Source organism: Acomys russatus, chromosome 11 (assembly GCF_903995435.1).
Source record: "Acomys russatus chromosome 11, mAcoRus1.1, whole genome shotgun sequence".
Taxonomy (NCBI): Eukaryota; Metazoa; Chordata; class Mammalia; order Rodentia; family Muridae; genus Acomys; species Acomys russatus.
This window is the reverse complement of record NC_067147.1, coordinates 23,697,424-23,713,315: the sequence shown is the minus strand read 5'-3', so window position 1 is coordinate 23,713,315 and position 15,892 is coordinate 23,697,424. Positions and strand designations below refer to the sequence as shown.

Sequence of the window (15,892 nt, the reverse complement as noted above, 5' to 3'; positions counted from 1 at the left end):
CACACACACACACACACACACACACACACACACACACACACAAAGGCACACTCATACATACAGTTGTAGATCTATATTGCACGTATGAGATACAGACATATTTGTCTCTCTGAGACTGGCTTATTTTTCTTAACAAAAGTAGCTTCGGTTCTAATTTTCTGTAAGTATCATAATTTTATTTTATTTATTTATTTTTTTGAAAGGTCAGCAGATTCTTTATTGCTTCTGGGACATGGGGCTCAGGAGCTCTTGGTGGGGCGGGGGCGTTTCCTCTTCACCACCACAGGCTTCTGGCTTTGCAGGATGGCACTGGCCCTGCGGTAGTTGTTTTTCCGGATCATGTGCCTGATGCTGCTGAGGGTGGCCAGGGCATTCTTGTTGATGGTGGTCCTCACATAAGAAGTGGCAGGTTTTCGCTGACTGGATCTGCGTTTCATGACCACGATGACTCCTTTGCCATCGGCCGCGGGCTCCACTCCCACGGTCTTGCGGTGAATCAGCCCGTTGTAATGGTAGGAGTTGCGGGCCTTCAGATTACTGGGCTCGGTGCTATAGGTCTGCTTTATCCTCTTGATCAGGAAACTGGAGCAGTTCCGGACGACCATCCATTGCAGATGCGCGGACATGGCGGCGGCTCCTCTCCCTACGGCGGCCGGAGATGGAAAAGCATAATTTTATTTTTGTTATTTTGAAAATATCCAATGCACACACATACCATATTGTTTTCCCCAACTGCCTAATGATGGGCAATTAAGCTGGTGCCAAACATACGCTATTACAAGTCATAGCACAATAAATATGGCTGTGATGTTTTTCTGCAGTATGTTGACTTGGTGTCCTGAGGTTCATAGATATTGATAAAAGGTGTTGTGTTTATAGTAATGTTCCAATGTTAAAATACAGAAAAGTGCATCAGTAGTATTCTTAGTAACAACAAGAAAATAGTTATTACATTCCAGGGACATTTACTAAAGCCGTGTTTACTATAAAAAAAATCTAGAGCATATTTAATTTTACATATTGCATTCTCTGTGGAGTATCCTTTATTCTTTTTAAGTTCACGTCCCAAAATGAGTATTTTTGAAATTCAATAGGCTATTCACAGACAGTTTGAAGATTACCGGTGAGAGTTCAGGAAAAACTGGCAGTTTTCAGTTTGAATGTGAGATAGCTAAAAGTATTGGAATAAACTACTTTTCTATTTCAAAAACGTTATTGGAAATCCAACAGGCAGCAAGCTATAAGAGCAAATACAGGATCTTATTAATTTGAACAGAAGCAGTAGAAAAAAAAATTATAAACTGCATTAAATTTAGTTAGCCAGGTTAACATCCTTGTTAGCCCGAAACCTTCATTTGAACCCAATTATTACTTTGAAGAATCTTGTCAAGATAATAGTTTTCTAAATATCTCTATTTATCAGAGTACTGATGGGGGACCAAAACAAATTAAAGTCCAATTGCTTTTAAGATAAAAGACATTGCAAACTGAAAGCTGTTCATACTTTTTTAAACTTAGTTTTATTTAAAAGATGTTTTTATGATATATTTTGATCATATTTTCCTTTCCCACAACTTCTCCCGGATCATCCACACTTCCCTGTCTAGCCATCTTTACTCTCTACCTAATTCTCACACTTACTCTGCGTCTCTGTCTCTTCCTGTCTCCCCTCACCACAAGATAAAAATCCAGACACAAAAACCTTGAAAACTAAAAAGTACAAAAATATAACAAAAATGAAAAAAAAAAAAAAAACTCACCGAAACCAAACATAGAATCCATCTTGTTTGGGAAAAGTATTCACAGTCATGGGGCCTGCCCTGAATTGATGTTGATATACCGAATGACAGTCTGCTGGACAAAAACCCTCTCCATTTTAAATCAATCGTGAGTAGCCTCTTTGAGGTGGGACATTGTGTCCACTTCCTCTTCTCTGTGTTTGGATTTTGTCTGCTTTGATCCTGTGCAGCTCCTGTGAATACTGTAACAATCTCTATGAAATTCATATGCTCCTGAGCCTTGCTGTATCTGGAAAATGCTGTTTCCATGGAATTGACCACCAACTCTGGCTCTTACAATCTTTCTGGCTCCGGTCTTCATAGATCACTGAAGTCTTATAGGAAGGGGTTTGACAAAGATATCAAATTTAGCTGGGGACAGTGGTTCATGCCTGTAATGCCAGTACTTGGGAAAGCAGAGGCAGGTGGATCTCTGAGAGTGTGAGGCCAGCCTGGACAACAAAGTGAGTCGAGGACAGCCAAGACTACACAGGGAACCCCTTTCTCAAAAACAAACAAACAAACAAACAAAAGGGATATCAAATTTGGGACTGAGTACTCCAAGTTCTCTCACTCTGTCCAGTTTCCCAGCTGTGAGTCTCTGTGTTCGTTACTATTATTTTTACAAAGCTTCTCTGGTGAGACTTTATGAATGCATTGATCTCTGGGTATGGCAATATTTCATTAATAATCTCCTTGTTGCTATGTTACTTTAACAGAAAAATAGTAATATATCTTCACAGAAAGGTTATGATCTATACAGTTTTTGGTTTTAGTCACTATAGAAATATGTGTTTATTCTTGGAGTGGGCCAAATATCCAAATAAAAAAAACAACAATATTTTTAAAGTGGTTGGTTACTTCCATAATATATGTGTCATTATTGAACTAGTATTATCTTACAGCCAGGGCTCTGTTGCGGGCCATGAGTTTGAAGTGATATTGATGATTGCTTTTTCTTTCAGGACCCTGCAAAATATTTCCCAGCTCTAGAAAATCTGGTCAAAGGGATGAAGCTTCTAGTTGGATATCAGGTCCATTTCTCTGTGCCCAGTGGCATAACTAAATTGTACGATAAGCAGTAAGGCCTTACCATCAGGGAATGCAGGCCAACAACTAAACTTGGCAATGTAGTCTAATGATTAGAAGGTCCCATTGGCCTATGACCCAGTAACATACAACTCAGTTCTGGCGCTGGAGGTTTTACTGTTTAGCTGAGGCATTCACTCCCTCATCATATGATGACATCATTAAAACCTTTTTCATAAATGTGTACAATTTATAGATACTCCATAGTAATAGATTTCCATATGACTATCCAAAATGTCTTTAGTCTTAGTTGTCTCTCTTGATTGTCAGCTTCCTCCTACTCCTCATCCTTCTTTGTGAAAGCAATAAGAATGTCTGGAAAGAAACATGATATAGAAAAGTGACATAATATTATATAAAATAAAAAGTTGCACATAAATGGCTGCATTTTCATTATTTAATTGGGTAGCTTATGAGAGGGCAGCCTCTGAGTAATTACAAATGTCATTAGCTCTTCAAGTTGTTTATTATTTACTTGTAAAATCAATAAAAAACACTTCATTTGCTACAGCTTCTAAGGAAACAAAGAATGAACATTATATATATATATATAATACATAATGTATAATATATATGCAAGTAAATACTCATTAAAAGATGTTTTCAGTCGCTAATTAATATGTCACTAATGAGTCAGTCTAAAAGAATGTTTTATGTTTTGTTTTGTTTTTTGCAATAGAAATCCCCAGTACTGACATGGGTAGAAAGAAAAATGAACTGGAATCCTTACTGAATGGACTCTTTCATCTGACTTGCCCCTAAGTTGATTTATTTAAATATTTGGAAATTTACCACTCTGTGATAGTCACTAAGAAATAGTATTAACCTCTGACATCAATAATCTAAAAGCAAACATTTGCTCATGTCAAGTTTTGGTAACCTGCGTGCATACTACACCCTGAGATGGGCAAGTCTGGAGTGATTGAAAGAAATTGGAAGTGGAAACTTCATTGCTGTAGGAACAACAGTGAGCTCAAGTGATGGGATGCGAATAGTAGTGATTATATCAAGCATCTACATGCTGCGCCTTCAAACTGATTCCATGGTTGACTCTGCTCATTTTGAAATCCATTGTATTTCAATCTGTTTCCTACAACAAAGAACCAGAATACTGTTTAGTCGTAAATACTTAAAGACCTAACTCTCTCTTGGCTTTGTTCCCTAATGCTGACTCTCTCAATAACAGGAGATACAGTAAACATCAGTTTATTTTAGTCCTCTTATTTTCAAGTTTGCTCTTAGAATTGTTTCAGGTATCTTTGCTTAAGTTAAAATCATAAGCCTGGGGTGGGGGGGGGGGAATGTAATTGGTTTAGTTCTTCAGGATGTCTATTCCTTGATAATTAACTGTAGATGTAATTATAAGGTAATAAACTTGATCTATTAAAACATTACTAGAAGCTAAATCATGGACGTTCAGAACAAGACTGAGAATGCAGACTTTTTTCTAAAAGAAAGATAATTATAGAAGAACAAGTGTATGCTGGTAAAATATATACTTACCGTAAGACATACTAGCTGAGTTTTTAAGAGAAAATAAAAATAAGACAAGAAATTAGAAATATTCACTGCAAATTATGAGATATAATAGCAGGATGATATCAACATGCATGAGATATTCATAAATAGGAAGAAATATTAAGATATATATGTATATATGTATATATATTTCACATAAGTTTGTAATATTCTGTGATGACAGCGTATCAAATACATAATAAAAAGGGAGAAAATAATGAAAATTGTTAGGATGGAGAGTCTTTGCTAGTTCAGATATGAGAACTACAATAAAATAAAATCAGTAAGATCACAAGCAAAGATAAATTAAAACATAATTTGAAATAGTTAATCAATAAAATGTGATGGCTAATTGAAACAAGTTGATGAAAGTGATATCAATATTCACATCAATTTTCAGGTGTACTATTTTTTAAAACTTCAAATTGAAACAGGTAATTCGTGCATGTATGCTTTGAAACAGTCCAGCTGATGGAAGTTGGGAATCAAATGAAAATAAAAAGGCAATATAAAACACTTGTTTCTACTCTGGGAAAAGAAAGTTTATCCTGCATCCTTTTGTAGTCATTCGAAATTTACCTAATATTAATAAATAAACTACCCATAAAAGAATATATATGTGTCTACATTTCTATTTTACTGAGACTTTCTTACAGTGCATCAAGTGACTCTAACCCATAATTTGAGAATTGCTGCCTAATGCAACAAAAATGTCTTTGAAATAGAAGTTGTTCTTCTTGCAGGCAAGCTGCTACCTGAAAGCAAATTAGACACTTTTCCACCTTGATCCAAACAATAATTTTAGAGCATGGGAGTAAAGTAATGTTTCTGATACTAAATGTATTCTCACATTCTGTAGGAATTGATTCAGTTTTCAAAAGTGCCTGACACTTAGGAAATGCTTCCTTTGCTGTACAAATCAAGTTCTTGTCATTCTCTGTGCTTTTGACCTGTTATTCAACACTAACTTCTTGAAGTCCTTGTTAGCATTGCTTAGAATTCAGAAGCATCTAGGGAAAACTTTATTTCTCTATTGAATCTTCACATATTTACAAAAAAGTATTTCACCACATATAAGAATTCAAATAAATTTGTATTTATAAGTTTATAGAATTACATAATTCAGGAAAAGGTGTCACTTTTGCAATAACTCCAGTAGATTAGATTTAATCTGCAGTCTCCAAGGAATAGAATATAGGCAAAGTATATAAATATACAAGTTGAGAAAGCTGAATGCTGTATATGTCCATTAACATACTTGGATATTAGCAAATTGTGTTAATGATTTATATCATCTAATACAATATTTCAGTTCAATAACCTTTTTATAAAATTCATAATTTTAGTGTAGCAATGAGAAATGGTTAAACAATGTTGCCATCAACCCTACATAATACTTAACAACTACCATTAAAATTTCTAGACACACAAGAAGCAAGGGAAAACTGAAAAAGTCAGAAAATAAAACTAAGTGAATTTGGGGCTAAATTCAACATGGTGATCTGGATTGCATCCTGAATTGGGAAAATTATATTAATGTAAAAACTTTGGAATAAAGAAAAAGTCTACAATTAGACTGGCAATTACTTTGCCAATGTTTTTGTTAGTTAATTGTTGTTTTTAAAAACAAAATCCCAGTTTTTTTTTTAATTTTTATCAATGAAGTCTCAGGAGCCAGATGCAGACAGAGGTGAAAACCTGCTAGGTCAGAGAAGCAGAAAAATCACCCAGCTAACCTTCCTACTCAGATCATGTCCCCGAAGAAACTAATTCTTCCTACTCAGCTCAGGTTGTCTTAAATGCCCTTCAAACCAAATGTCCTTCCTTCCTACTTCTGCTGTGCCTCTCTATCCATCCTCTAGACTTCCTCTCACTCTCTATGGTTCCCTGCTCCTGTTCATTTCCTGTCTAGTGGCTGCTTTCTCTTCCTCTGACCTAGGTTTAACTTTATTTAATCTTGTTTACAAAATTCTTTTGGATTAAAGGTGTGTGCAGTGGCTGAGCCACACCACAACCACATGCTTATAATAAACAAAATGTTCTTTGATTAAGGGTGTGTGCTAGGGCTGAGCCAAACCAAACTCAAAACGAGTTTTCCCAGTACACATTCTTGGAGTTCACAATGAGACTCTTTGTCATTGTGACACGCTATATAAGATAACAACTTTAGGGAGGAAAATTTACTTTCGTCCATGATTCTTCATATTTCAGTTCATGTATTGCTGGCTCTGTTGTTTCAGGGACGGGATAAAGCAGAGCCATTATAGCACTGGGGCATTGGAAAGGAAATCTGCTCATATTGTGGCATCTAGAACATGGGGTGAAAAGAAAGCAGAAGAAGATAAAAATATTTAAAACACTTCTCATGTATCTGCTTTCTCCAACCAGACAAATCCTGTAATGACCATGCAGTATATAATCAACAATGGGTTATCACTTTCATGATCTAATTACGTCACCATAACACCTCCAGGTGGAGGGAGATTTTAACACCTGAGGCTTTTGAAGGAGCCTTGACATTTAAATCTTAGCACTCTGCCTTAGCCTCCAAAAGAGTCTTGTGTGTCTCATCATGTAAAAGGCATTCAGTCTGTCTTCAAGAGTACCCATAGGCTTAACAATCACATAATTGCTAAGAATTCCCAACTTTAAAGTCCTCTCTGAGACTAAAGGCAAGCTGTTAACTATGAGTCTCTGTTGGGGATAAGAAAAATTACAGAATTCTAATATTCAATGGTAGGAAAAGGTCCACTTTCCCATTCTAAAAGAAGAACATAGAAAGATATATAGACAATAAATAAATAAATAAATATCTCTGTGAGTTCAAGGGCAGCCTCGTCTACAACAAGAGTTCAGGAGAGAGCCAGACATAGAAACCCTGTCTAAAAAACATAAACAAACAAACAAACCCTGAGCTCCACAAAGCATTTATTCTATAGCCCCATGCCTGGCATCTAAATCATATGATAGTATGATATGATTTCCAAGATGCCTTATGGAATTGAGAGTTGCAAACCTCATGTGGCCTCCGGTCTCTCTCATAAGATAGCTATGCTTGCTGCCTGTGGTATGCCTTGGAAATGCTGCATATTTCAAGCATCTCTTACTTTCTATGGTATACATTTTATCTTTAGATGCCACAGTTTTATACATTACTCTTTCAGGAGATTTCTTCAAAGACTCTGACACTCCCATCCATATTTTTCTGCATACCAGGCAGTCCTTTGAAATACTGGGGGTAGCTTCAGAGATAAGTTGTCCATATTGCTGTAGAAAAGACACAGTAGAAACAAAAGAAAAAATCACAGACAGAACTTTTCCTGAAAAGGCGTCTACCCAAAATGGCATAGTCCTCCAGTCAAGCCCTAATAAATCACTAAGTATGAACTAATCAGTAGATCAGTTCATTAAGGAGAGTAGCACCCTAATGATTCATCAGGAAATGTAATTCTGGAGAAGAATCACTACGTAAAATAACAGGCAAAAGGAGAAACAGGAGTGGATTGCACTTTCCTAGTGTGCCAATAGCTGGTTTGTTTTTGCATTACCTAATAAATTATTAAACTTGTGATCATAGCTCCATTTGATTGTATTTGTCTACACTTTGCATCTTCTTTAAAATCTCAAAATATAAACGTTTACCCTATATACAATGCTTTTTTATAATGAGGCTGGTGGATGAATAGAGCCTTTAGAAGTCTAAGTTTTGGCAATTTGATTTGGAAAAAATGGCGAAAAAGTGAGTTTATTAAGTATGCAATGTTATCATCAAGGAGATTCCCTCATGCCATATTATCACGTTAGGGAACTCAAGGATAAATAATCTTCTGCAATATTGCTAATGAATAAAGCTTAATTAAGTCACCATTCACATGTGATTAGTTCATATTGTAAAATTTAAATATACTCTAAAAATATTTTCTGCAAATAAAAATGACAAAAATAACTGTTACTGTTATGTGATGACTATTGCAGAAAAGTAACCCTGAGTTGATCAATTTGTAAGTATTATTGAATATATTTCTGTTTCATGCTGAATCTTTATAAAGGATGTTGTTGGTTGCTATGATGAGAACCATCCCTCTACCTAGCTCCCTTCAAGGCACTACATTTGTAAAGTCAGAGAACGAAACAGAGCTAAGGAAAGTTGATGGCTTCCTACTTTTCTTTGAGTAAATCCTCATGAAAAGTAGTGGGCTAATTATATTATTATATTTATCTCTTTTATATTTGGCTGTTTGGTTTTGTTGCTATTGTTATTGCTGCTGCTGCTGCTGTTAAGATAAGGTTTCTCTGGGTTGCCCTGGATGTCCTGGCAGGCTCTGTAGACCAACCTGGCCTCACACTCAGAGAAATACCTATCTCTGCCTTCTGAGTGCTGGGATTAAAGGTGTGCATGGCCACTGCTCAGTCTGAGTACCTAAAGTCTATTTTGAGTAGGAAAGTATGAGTAGGGAATAAAGAATGAAGTAGTTTATGAATCTTAATGTTTCACACATTGCTGATCTTTGATTCATAATTCCTCTAACATATTTAGATGGGAGCCTTAACTATTTTCATGAACATACTTGAAGTTCAGCACCCCCCCAGTACCATGCAAACATGAGCAGCTCAATATTACTGTCAAAGTCATTTTTGTTAAATATATTTTTTCATGCCATATTTCTGATTAATGTTTCCTCTCCTCAAACTCTTCCCAGAGCTCTACTTCCTCACCCACTAACATTTATAGTCTTTCTTTCTCCTTCTCATTAGAAGGTCCTAAAAAACCATCCTCATAATAATAAAAATAATGAAACAAAAACAAACAAATGAGACTGGGACAACACAAATGATCAGAAACATAAGAGCCAAAGAAAAAGTAAAAGAAACACAAATAGACACTGAGCCACAGACATACACTTTCTCACATTCAAAAAAAACTATAAACAAAATCTGGAAAGATTATATATATATAAGCAAAAGACTTTTAAGGTTAAAAAAAGCATTATGAGATAAAACAAAACAAAGCCTGAAAATATTATGGAGTTCATCATGTGTTGGCCACCTACTGAAGGGCTTAGGCCTTGCCAACTGTCTGAGGTAAAAATAACAGACAATACACTACTGGAGCAAAAGCCAACATTCAACCAGGTTTTACTGATACTTGGAAACAAAGACAAAATAACTTAATTATTAAGGTTAGTGAGGCAAAATGAGTTATTCAACATATTCATTGGCCTGTATGTGGCTTACATATACTAAAGAGGACACATATTTATGATGCATAATAAAGCAGTAGTTAAATCCTTAAGACCAATGCAATTGCAAACAAAACTGTGGTATAGTTTTGTTTCTAGAAAATTTTCTAAATGATTGCTTTAACAAATGACATTTGTCAAAAACAAGAATGTATCAGACTCCGTTTTACACATTTCCCCTAACATTAATTTGAATATTAGTGTTATCATCATTTCAATTAATTCACCTTGTTGTAGGGGGGAATTTACAGTTGACGTAGTTTAAACTACTAAATGATAACAATTCCATTGTTCTTCGTGTTTTCCTTTTACCAACTACAGAGATAGAATGTTAATAAAGCCAGGCATGGCGTTGTATACCTATAGTCCTGTCATTCAGGAGTCTGAAGTAAGAGTGGTACAGAGTTATTCCCTATAAACTTATAGTGACCCTATGACTATTCCCTCATTGGTGTCAAAAACTTGGAATAAGACTGTTTATTCTGGAGGTAAATTTGAGTGACCATGTACTGGGAACACCAATTCACGTTAGCCCAATTTCGTGTTTCAATATGGAAGCAGTTTCATGAAGTTTTATAGTAATGGGACATAACAAGCTACAAAGCAAGTTATTTTTACAGTTACGAAATAGTTTAGCATTTTATTATGCAATTGTTAATAATAATTACAAAAATAATTTTTATGGTTGGGGGTCACCACAACATGGGGAACTGTATTAAAGGGTAAGGAGCATTAGGAAGGTTGGGAACCACTGTATGGTATCACGTCATGAGCCTATCCTATTTATTAGCATCAATACATACACTATAAATATATAACATATGTATTATATATAATAAAAGCTTCAATGCTATTTAAAACTAAATAGTGCTACATCTTATACCTTACTGGTTAAGAGTTTATGTTTGAGGATCAGAAGAGTATAACTTCAAATGTCAACATACCTACTTATTATCTACATAATTCAACAGTGCCTTTATCCTCTTATACCCCAATTTATATATCTGCTTAGTGGGAGAATTCATCACCTAGGGTTTTTGAAGGATGAACATTGAAATGCTCATGCCAGTTCTCCAGTGCATAGTAGGTTCCTAAAGCGTAGTAGGTACTCTATGCATATTTGTGGAAAGCATGAGTGAGGAGAAAGGAAGTTATTTCTTAAAATATGTTTGTTAACACATTGGATATGTCATTTGGCTAAATGAAAGACCCTCTCCTGCAGGGCTCAAATGCTAACATATGACATTTGGAGCTTTTGAGTTGGTGCAAGCTAGTGGCCTCCAAGTTAACAAATTCCTAAAGGATTAACATTAGTCACCAGGATGTTGAACAACACAATTGAGTAAGGGATGGCTGTTTATGGGGTTAAAGTTGACTTGGTCTCTTAGCCCAGTAGTTATGCTGTGCACCTGCAACCTTCCCTGCTCTCCATATCACTACAGTTCTCTTAGTCAATCAGTCTCTGCAGTCATCGTTTCTTTATAAGAACACTTTTTCACAGATATTCCCAACAAAATGATGACAAATCATTAATAAAAAGAAAATATATATGCCTATGTGGATAATGGAATATTTAGAAATCTAATATTTTTGCTCCCAAGCATGCAGAAAATTTCTATAATTATTTTTATTGCTGGCCATTTTTGTTTTACTTTTATTTTTTTTTTTCTTTCACTTAAATGCCTTTAGGCACTAATTTAATTTTTCTTTTTTTTTAATTTTTTTTATTAATTTATTCTTGTTACATTTCACTGTTTATCCCATCCCTTGTATCCTCCCATTCTTCCCTCCCTCCCATTTTCCCATTATTCCCCTCCCCTATGACTGTTCCTGAGGGGGATTACCTCCCTGTATATGCTCATAGGGTATCAAGTCTCTTCTTGGTGGCCTGCTATCCTTCCTCTGAGTGCCACCAGGTCTCCCCCTCCAGGGTACATGGTCAAATGTGAGGCACCAGAGTACGTGAGAAAGTCGTATCATACTCTCCACTCAACTGTGGAGAATGTTCTGTCCATTGGCTAGATCTGGGTAGGGGTTTAAAGTTTACCACCTGTATTGTCCTTGGCCGGTGCCTTAGTTTGAGCGGGACCCCTGGGCCCAAATCTGCCTATTATAATGTTCTACTTGTAGGTTTCTAGGACCCTGTGGATCCTTCTACTTTGCTATTTTGGATCTTATATTATCTCCTTTCTACACCTCTTAAATACTGACAAGCCAAACAATATAAAGATTTATCAGCATTTTTGTACCTATGTCTCCGGATATTTTATACTCTACTGGCTCTACATCAAAGAGAACCCACCCCTTGACATTTGATGGGAAAATAATTACAATTGCAGTGGTTAAAAGATTTGTTGGTCTTTCAAGGGGTCACAGTTCAGTTCCTAGCACCCATATGTAGAAGTCTACAGCCCTTGAGACTCCAGGTTCATTATATCTGATACCTTCTTCTGTGCTTCTACACCTGCATATATGCGGTATACACACACACTCACACACACACACACACACACACACACACACACACACACACACACATATATATACATAAATGTTTAACTTAATTTTATTAAATTATTATCAAAGTAGTTTTTTTGTTTTTGTTTTGGTTTTTTTACTTTTTCCTTTGAAAATGGATTCTTTGTTTTTCTCATTAAATTTTTGGGGTTTTTTTTCAAAAGTTACTATAATTTATTCATATTAACATCCCAATTGTTAGCCCTCATTTGTATCTTCCCGTTTCCCATCGTGTCTCCATCTTCCTATCTTTTCCCTTCCCCCGGATCATTTACAGGGCTGACCCTCCTCCCCTATCTGACTATAGCTTTCCAGGTCTCATCAGGATAGCCTGCATCCCCTTGCTCTGTGTGCCAGCTGGGCTTCCCCACCGAGGGGATGTGATCAAATCATCAAATTGGGAGCACCAGAGGACATGGCAGAGGCAGTCCCAGCTCACCCCGACCCCCCACCTTGGAAAATGAGCTGTCTATTAGCTGTATCTGAAAAAGGGGTCTGGGTTCCTTGCATGGCTTGCCCTTTGTGGGGGGATCAGTTTGTGCAGCACTCCTGAGTGCAGATCCACTAGCCTTGATGATCTCCCTTTGGGGCTTCTGTACCCTTGCAGTCCTTCCATTTTGTCTTGTTTTGTTTTGTTTATTTGTTTGTTTGTTGGAGACAAGGTTTCTCTGTGTAGAACTGGCTGTCCTGAAACTCATTCTGTAAACCAGGTTGCCCTCAAACTAACAGAGAGCCTACTGCTTCTGCCTCCCAATTACTGGGATTAAATAGTTGCCTCCACTGCCTGGTTCTTTCACATACAATATACCATTATTTTAGTTTCCCTCCATATACTCCTTCCAATTCCTTTCCACTTTCCCTCTACTCTGGATCCACTTTCTGTTGCTCATTTAAAAAGAACAGGATTCAAAGAGGTATCAACCAAACATGACAAATTGGGGGGAAATCTATATTTTTAATATGACAAATTGATAGTTTCAGTTGTAGTCTATCTTTAAAAGTGTTTCTTTAAACAGTAAGAAAATGTGAATTAGGTAAAGGACCTAGGAAAAAAAATGCAGTACATATCTTCACTTGTACACATGCTGTTTTGTATATGCATAAACAATCTTTCTAAATCCCATTTTATTCTTTGAAACTGCACATTTTCTTTGCATAGGGAGAAAAATACTTCTGTGATGATGAGTACAATGCTTCAGGAAATAGCCACAGGTAGATAAATGTGTCATATAATCACGTTGGCTCTGTAGGATCACTCTTCCCTTAAGAAGCAAAAACTGTCATGACATTTTAGCAATTAAAAGTCTACAATGTCATCATACTTTTTGGAAGCTGTAGGAAAACAGCTGAATGATGTGTATCTAATCAATACCAGTGACCTGAGGTTGAATATATGTTTGCATAAAGGATTAGTAATTTAGGATAAAACACCGTGGCAGCATGATGGATAGGTGAGACTGGGGGTGTATACGGTAAGATGCTAAGTGTCAGCTGGGAATGTAGAATGAAACATTTTACAGCAATAACTGTTCCCTCAATAGAGTATATTTGGTGCAGGAGACCATAAGTATATATGGGGAAGTTACAGAGGCTTAAATACAGGCAGAAAAAAGTCTTATCCCACATACATCCCACAAACCAGGACTGTGAAAACGATTTTGTCATGGATTCTTCCCTTTGGAAAATGCAATCACATCTTTCTTCTTTCATAGTCTTTTCTGGGGAAAACTAGATATTAAGGGCCAGAAATTTCCAATTCACTCTAACTCCCATGGATTATTATAAGACATAGGCCTTGTTTTCAGAATAAATCTAAAGATGATGACAATGAATGACAAAGAAAACAGATACTGGGAAGTTAAACGTAAGCTTCAGAAAATAATAGTTCCTTAGTAAACACAATCTAGGCCCATGTTTCTATTATGACTGTGTATCTCTTCCCCCATGATCCTAAAAGTAAGTTGGCATGCTAAGTTTGTTTCTGCTCAACGTAATTTTCTAGTTACATCATTTTAGGTTTAATTCTTCAGATGAAGTATCTCAATTCATTCTTTGCATATTACAGCTCCTTTCAGCAACAACACACAGAGCTCATAACTAGTGAGGAATCCATTCTAGACAATCTTAAGTGACCTTTCCTATCGTGGGCAAGAATAACCAATGTTCCAGATACTGGTTTTTGGGAAATTTTGTTGTGTGTATCTGAAAAAGGGAAATGTACACCACACCCCACTGCTAACCATTGATACATGCTGGGAGAGAGAATATCAGTTTTCTCTAGTGGAATTTTACTATGTTTGTCAACCCCAATCCAGGGCAGCCACAATGCCCAGTGATCACCAGCCAAGTCCAAACAGTAGGCTCTTTGTGTTTTGTGAGTAGGAGGATGAACGTGTTTCATTTTGAGGTACTCTCTCTTCTCTACTCTCTCTCTTTTGTTGTGTGTGTGTCTGTCTCTCTCTCTCTCTCTCTCTCTCTCTCTCTCTCTCTTTCTCTCCTTCCCATTCCTCTCTTCTTCCATCCCTTTTTCATATGTATTGTTGAATTTTTGTTGTTTGTTTTGATTTATATTTTTGAGATACAGAGACAAAGAACATAATCTTGGGCAGGTAGAGATGAAGAGAATCTGAGAGGAGTATGAGAGAAGAAAACATGATTAAAAAATAGCTTCTTTATTAGAGATGGTACCTTGTGCCCACCCTCTCTGGACTGAGACACAATCTGATTTGAACCTGTGCAGGTCTTGGGCATGCTGAAACAGAGTGACTTCTGGAAGTTTTTACGTGACTTCATCAGTCCTTTTGAGCCTAGACAACACTATTTTCCATTGAGTCATCCTTCTCCTCTTGCTCTTTCATTTTGTGTCCTCTTTTTCATAGATTTCTGAGCCTTGAGGGAAGGGGTTCGATAATGCAACTTAAGACAGAATACTCCACAGTCTCTCCTCTTTTTCTGTACAATGCCCACTTGTAACAGTATCTTAAGTGCTGCTTTCTATACTTCATAAGTGACTACTTAATTTTCTTGTTTATATACTCCAACATTCCAGTATTTGGGCACATTAAATGAGTACTGACTTCATGGAAGTACCACACACCTGTAGGATTTTTTAAACCAATCTGTGCTTTTCAGAACCAAACATAGAAATTTTATTCACATAATTATCAATATCTTCCCTTCTCAAACTACCTCTAGTTACTGAGAAACTAGTAATACCTTGAATATCTGTAAAAATTAATATTTCCACCATTGAAAATAAAATAGTGTATTTACTAATTCCCAGTTACAAGGTTTTTTTAAAAAATAACCATTTTGGTTTATAAGTGAGCATAATAATATTATTGTTCTTTGTTCTTTGGATACAGATCATTGTTTGTAAACTTGGTTGTTGATTTACTTTTAACAGATTACTACTGGAGGCTATGATAAGTTAAAGACTTTCTGATATCTGTGCATGTTTAATTATTAAAATTGGTGCTTTCATTCATACTTTAAATGAAACCTAGAATGAGCACAGTGTCCTGTTAATTGCTTCCCTTGTTTCCTTTGAAAGATGAAGGCAGCCTATGCTTTTTTAGGAGTACACTTAACCTATTAACCATATTTATTTGTTGTGTAAATTTTTTATCAGAATATTTATTTTAATTTTGCTTTGTTTTGAATCTGTTAAGCTCCCTTTACAATGTGTACTAGTAGTTTAAAAAACTTACTAAAATGCATTTCTACACATCCATTTCTTTTCTAATCAAA

General features: G+C 36.1%; 1 protein-coding gene across 1 annotated transcript; it reads right to left on the bottom strand.

The window, feature by feature from the left end:
- Nucleotides 1–239: 239 nt before the first annotated feature.
- On the bottom strand, nt 240–631 carry LOC127195166 (60S ribosomal protein L28-like). The gene has a single exon (XM_051152587.1). The coding sequence runs from the start codon at nt 624–626 to the stop codon at nt 240–242; it is 387 nt and encodes a 128-aa protein (XP_051008544.1). The 5' UTR covers nt 627–631.
- Between the last annotated feature and the right edge of the window lie 15,261 nt (nt 632–15,892).